Source organism: Bombus impatiens, unplaced genomic scaffold (assembly GCF_000188095.3).
Source record: "Bombus impatiens unplaced genomic scaffold, BIMP_2.2 scf_1334, whole genome shotgun sequence".
Classification (NCBI taxonomy): Eukaryota; Metazoa; Arthropoda; class Insecta; order Hymenoptera; family Apidae; genus Bombus; species Bombus impatiens.
In genome coordinates, this window is record NT_177753.1 from 37,491 (window position 1) to 40,455 (window position 2,965).

The 2,965-nt window shown below is 36.0% G+C and overlaps 1 protein-coding gene across 3 annotated transcripts; it reads left to right on the forward strand.

Annotated features, from left to right (window-relative positions):
• Nucleotides 1-806: 806 nt before the first annotated feature.
• LOC100748905 (nuclear RNA export factor 1-like) lies at nucleotides 807-2,965 on the forward strand. Of its 3 annotated transcripts, none has more exons than XM_012392273.3 (2): nucleotides 807-985; nucleotides 1,054-2,965. In XM_012392273.3, exon 2 carries the CDS (start codon nucleotides 1,153-1,155, stop codon nucleotides 2,725-2,727), a length of 1,575 nt encoding a protein of 524 aa, XP_012247696.1. In that variant the 5' UTR covers nucleotides 807-985; nucleotides 1,054-1,152; the 3' UTR covers nucleotides 2,728-2,965. The 3 variants fall into 3 exon arrangements, with proteins under 3 accessions (XP_012247696.1, XP_003493850.1, XP_033179804.1); XM_003493802.4 differs by having other exon boundaries at nucleotides 808-963; XM_033323913.1 differs by having other exon boundaries at nucleotides 812-958.

A 2,965-nucleotide genomic window follows, 5' to 3' on the forward strand; every position in this document is an offset into this window, starting at 1 on the left:
CCAAGGCGGCTTCGATGCACACTCACCACACGCTGACTCTGCCCCTCGGTCAAATCACCGGTCTCTCGATCTTCTATACCTCTATTTCAACGCTATTCATTGTTGTATTCGTGCGTGATTGGACGAGCTTCGCCGTGAAATAACACATTTAAAAGAGAAGCCGGACCACGCACCATTTCTAGAGCGGGTAATTCTCTCCCGATAACGTTACACGTTGCTCGGTAATGCATACTTGCTCGTCGACCAGCCATTAACATATCTGGTTACCCTTTCCTCGCGTGAAAATGCTTCGTGGTACCTGTTATTGGTTTTTCAACCTTTTTTCAGAATGATTTCATAAGGTACTTCGACGTCGAGATACTGATCTCTATCTGGATCCAATGTCGTGCACATCTTCACGTCCACGATTTCATAATCCGATTCTATGTAGAGTCAGGTTTCAGAATATTTGTCAGGCATTTTTGACGTATATTCATCGAGCAGAAACAATTATCCGAATTTCAATGGACCTTTCGTTCTCGCGATATCATGTTAACTCTGTAGAGGACGCAGTTCTAAGTGTTCTCGACAATTAAATGAACCGGAGATTTATGACAGGCTTAACGGCAACTTATGGAAGTTTCTTACGTTCACAACGATATACAGAAATACTTATAAAAAGATTTTGTAAACTGTGGAAAATTTGTAAGGTTAATATGTAGTACGAAAGTAACAATTACGATATTTGACTGAAACAGTGGCAGGCATTTTAAACGGCTGAATTTATCGATAACCAGTAAGTGATCCTTCCCCAACTTCTTTCTTACTACTCCAGCCAGCAGATGTCGATGTACAACACCTACTGTCAACGTACAATGATGCAATATAAATTATCAACAATATTTAATAATATTAGTAATGAATATTTTTGAAACAAAAATAAATTTATCTTCTTTTCCATGGATATCGCTGAAAAAGGGTAATGTAATTCGGATCCTTATTATACGTACGATATAATTTTGCATTAAAAAATCTAACCTAACGATATAAAGAATGACAGTTTTTCCTTTTCAGGAACATGTAATTTTCTTGGTATAAAATTAGAAAAATTTCCAAAGACTCTATATCGATAAATATTTACTTAGAACATGTGGATGAATATATAATACAGAAATGCAACGAACAAGTTTGCCAATTGTGCCAATGCAACTGGATTCCTCCATTGCTATAAAAATAAGCATGGGGGGATCTATGTTCCAAGAAAGGACATTAATGGGTCGTTCAGATGTGTGGCACAAAGTTAAAATTCTGAAAGGAACTCAATACAGCAAAGAAAATGTATTGAAAGCCATATTGAGTGCTATCGAACCAGCAGAATTGATCCCTGTTAAGTACCAAGCCAGTGGAGAAGATACCTTTTTTTTGGCACGTAATTGTGCTCATGCTCTGGACAAGCTATGCAAGACTAACTTAGTAATTAAAAATCCAGATGGAGATCCACTGATCTTGATTGTAACTTTAGGATTTGCATCCATTCAAGATCTGAAACTCAATATTCAGCCATTGATCGTAACTGCTTTGACCAAGATGTACAATTCTAATAGAAAAACTTTAGACTTGTCAGAGTTTCATAAAGACTCTGAAATGTCTAACACCGTATATTGTCCTTTATCTCAACAGAGAACTTTTTGTCATGTTTTAAAATTAACAAAGACTTCAATTGCCAAGGTAGAGCACCTGAATCTTCAAAAAAACGAACTGTTCAACCTGACTCCTATAGAAACTTCTGGTTTGACATCCATAAAGTATCTGGATTTAAGGTACAATAACTTTATATCTATGGAAGCACTCACTCCTTTAAAAAATCTGTGTATACTGAAGTTATGGTTAGATGGAAATCCTCTCTGTGAAAATTATTCTAGTTCTAAACAGTACATAGACTCTGCTATGAAATACTGTCCCAATTTGTTTCAATTGGATGGCGTTTACATTAGAACATCTGGCCTACCACTCACGTATACTAATTACTTTAGAAATGAATCTAGGGAAGGGTTAGTCACCAAATTCGTCAACCACTTTTTCGCTCTGTACGATCAGAGGGATAGAACAGTCCTGAGGGGATTATATTGTAAAAATGCGTTTTATTCCATGAGCTTGGCGATTCCAGCAGCTGTGGCTCATAAACGGAACCTCGTTCAATTTACAGCGAGTAGAAATTTATTAAAAAATGTAGATTCAAATAAGAAACGGCAACAGCATCTTTATTACGGACAAGATAATATTTTAGTTGGTCTAAAGAGATTACCACGATCCTATCACGATAGAAATTCTTTTGTATTAGATATAATGTATGACGATGGCAAATGCTTAGCAATCTCCGTTTGCGGACTATTGAGGACCATTAGCACCGCATCGCAAATTCTATGGTTCAACAGAACGTTCATTATTCAAGCTGGTCCTGATCACGAATACAATATTATAAATGATCAGTACCTAATAGATTCTACTATACAAGAAATTCCACCAAGTAGTATAGAAGGAAGATTTCACGACGACGTCGTTCCATCGTGCTTTAGTGTAAGCGAGAAAGAAGAGTTACTAGCCAAATTTGTAGAAACGACCAGGTTAAACATCGATTGGTGTCAGACTTATTTAGAAGAAGCTAAGTGGGACATAAGAAAAGCAATTTCTAATTTTATGAAGGACTATAAATCTTCCGCCGTTCCTAACGAAGCATTTCAAAAATAATATTGTTTGATATATAACAACGAAACTGTAAATATTATGAGGCAAAATATATGACTTGTAGGATTTTTATTTTTGCAATAAAGAGTATTTCCTTCCAATTCGTCATATTTTCTGTTATATACAATAAATTTTAATAATTATTGTTTGCTAATGCTCGCAATTATCTACATTCTGTCTCGTTAGATTGAATCTGCGTTCAGTAGATGGCTCCACAATGTGAGTTGCGAACGATACAAAA

Excerpts from the sequence above, each read along its gene's own strand:
- LOC100748905 (XM_012392273.3), top strand. The coding sequence starts at position 1,153 with ATGCAACGAACAAGTTTGCCAATTGTGCCAATGCAACTGGATTCCTCC.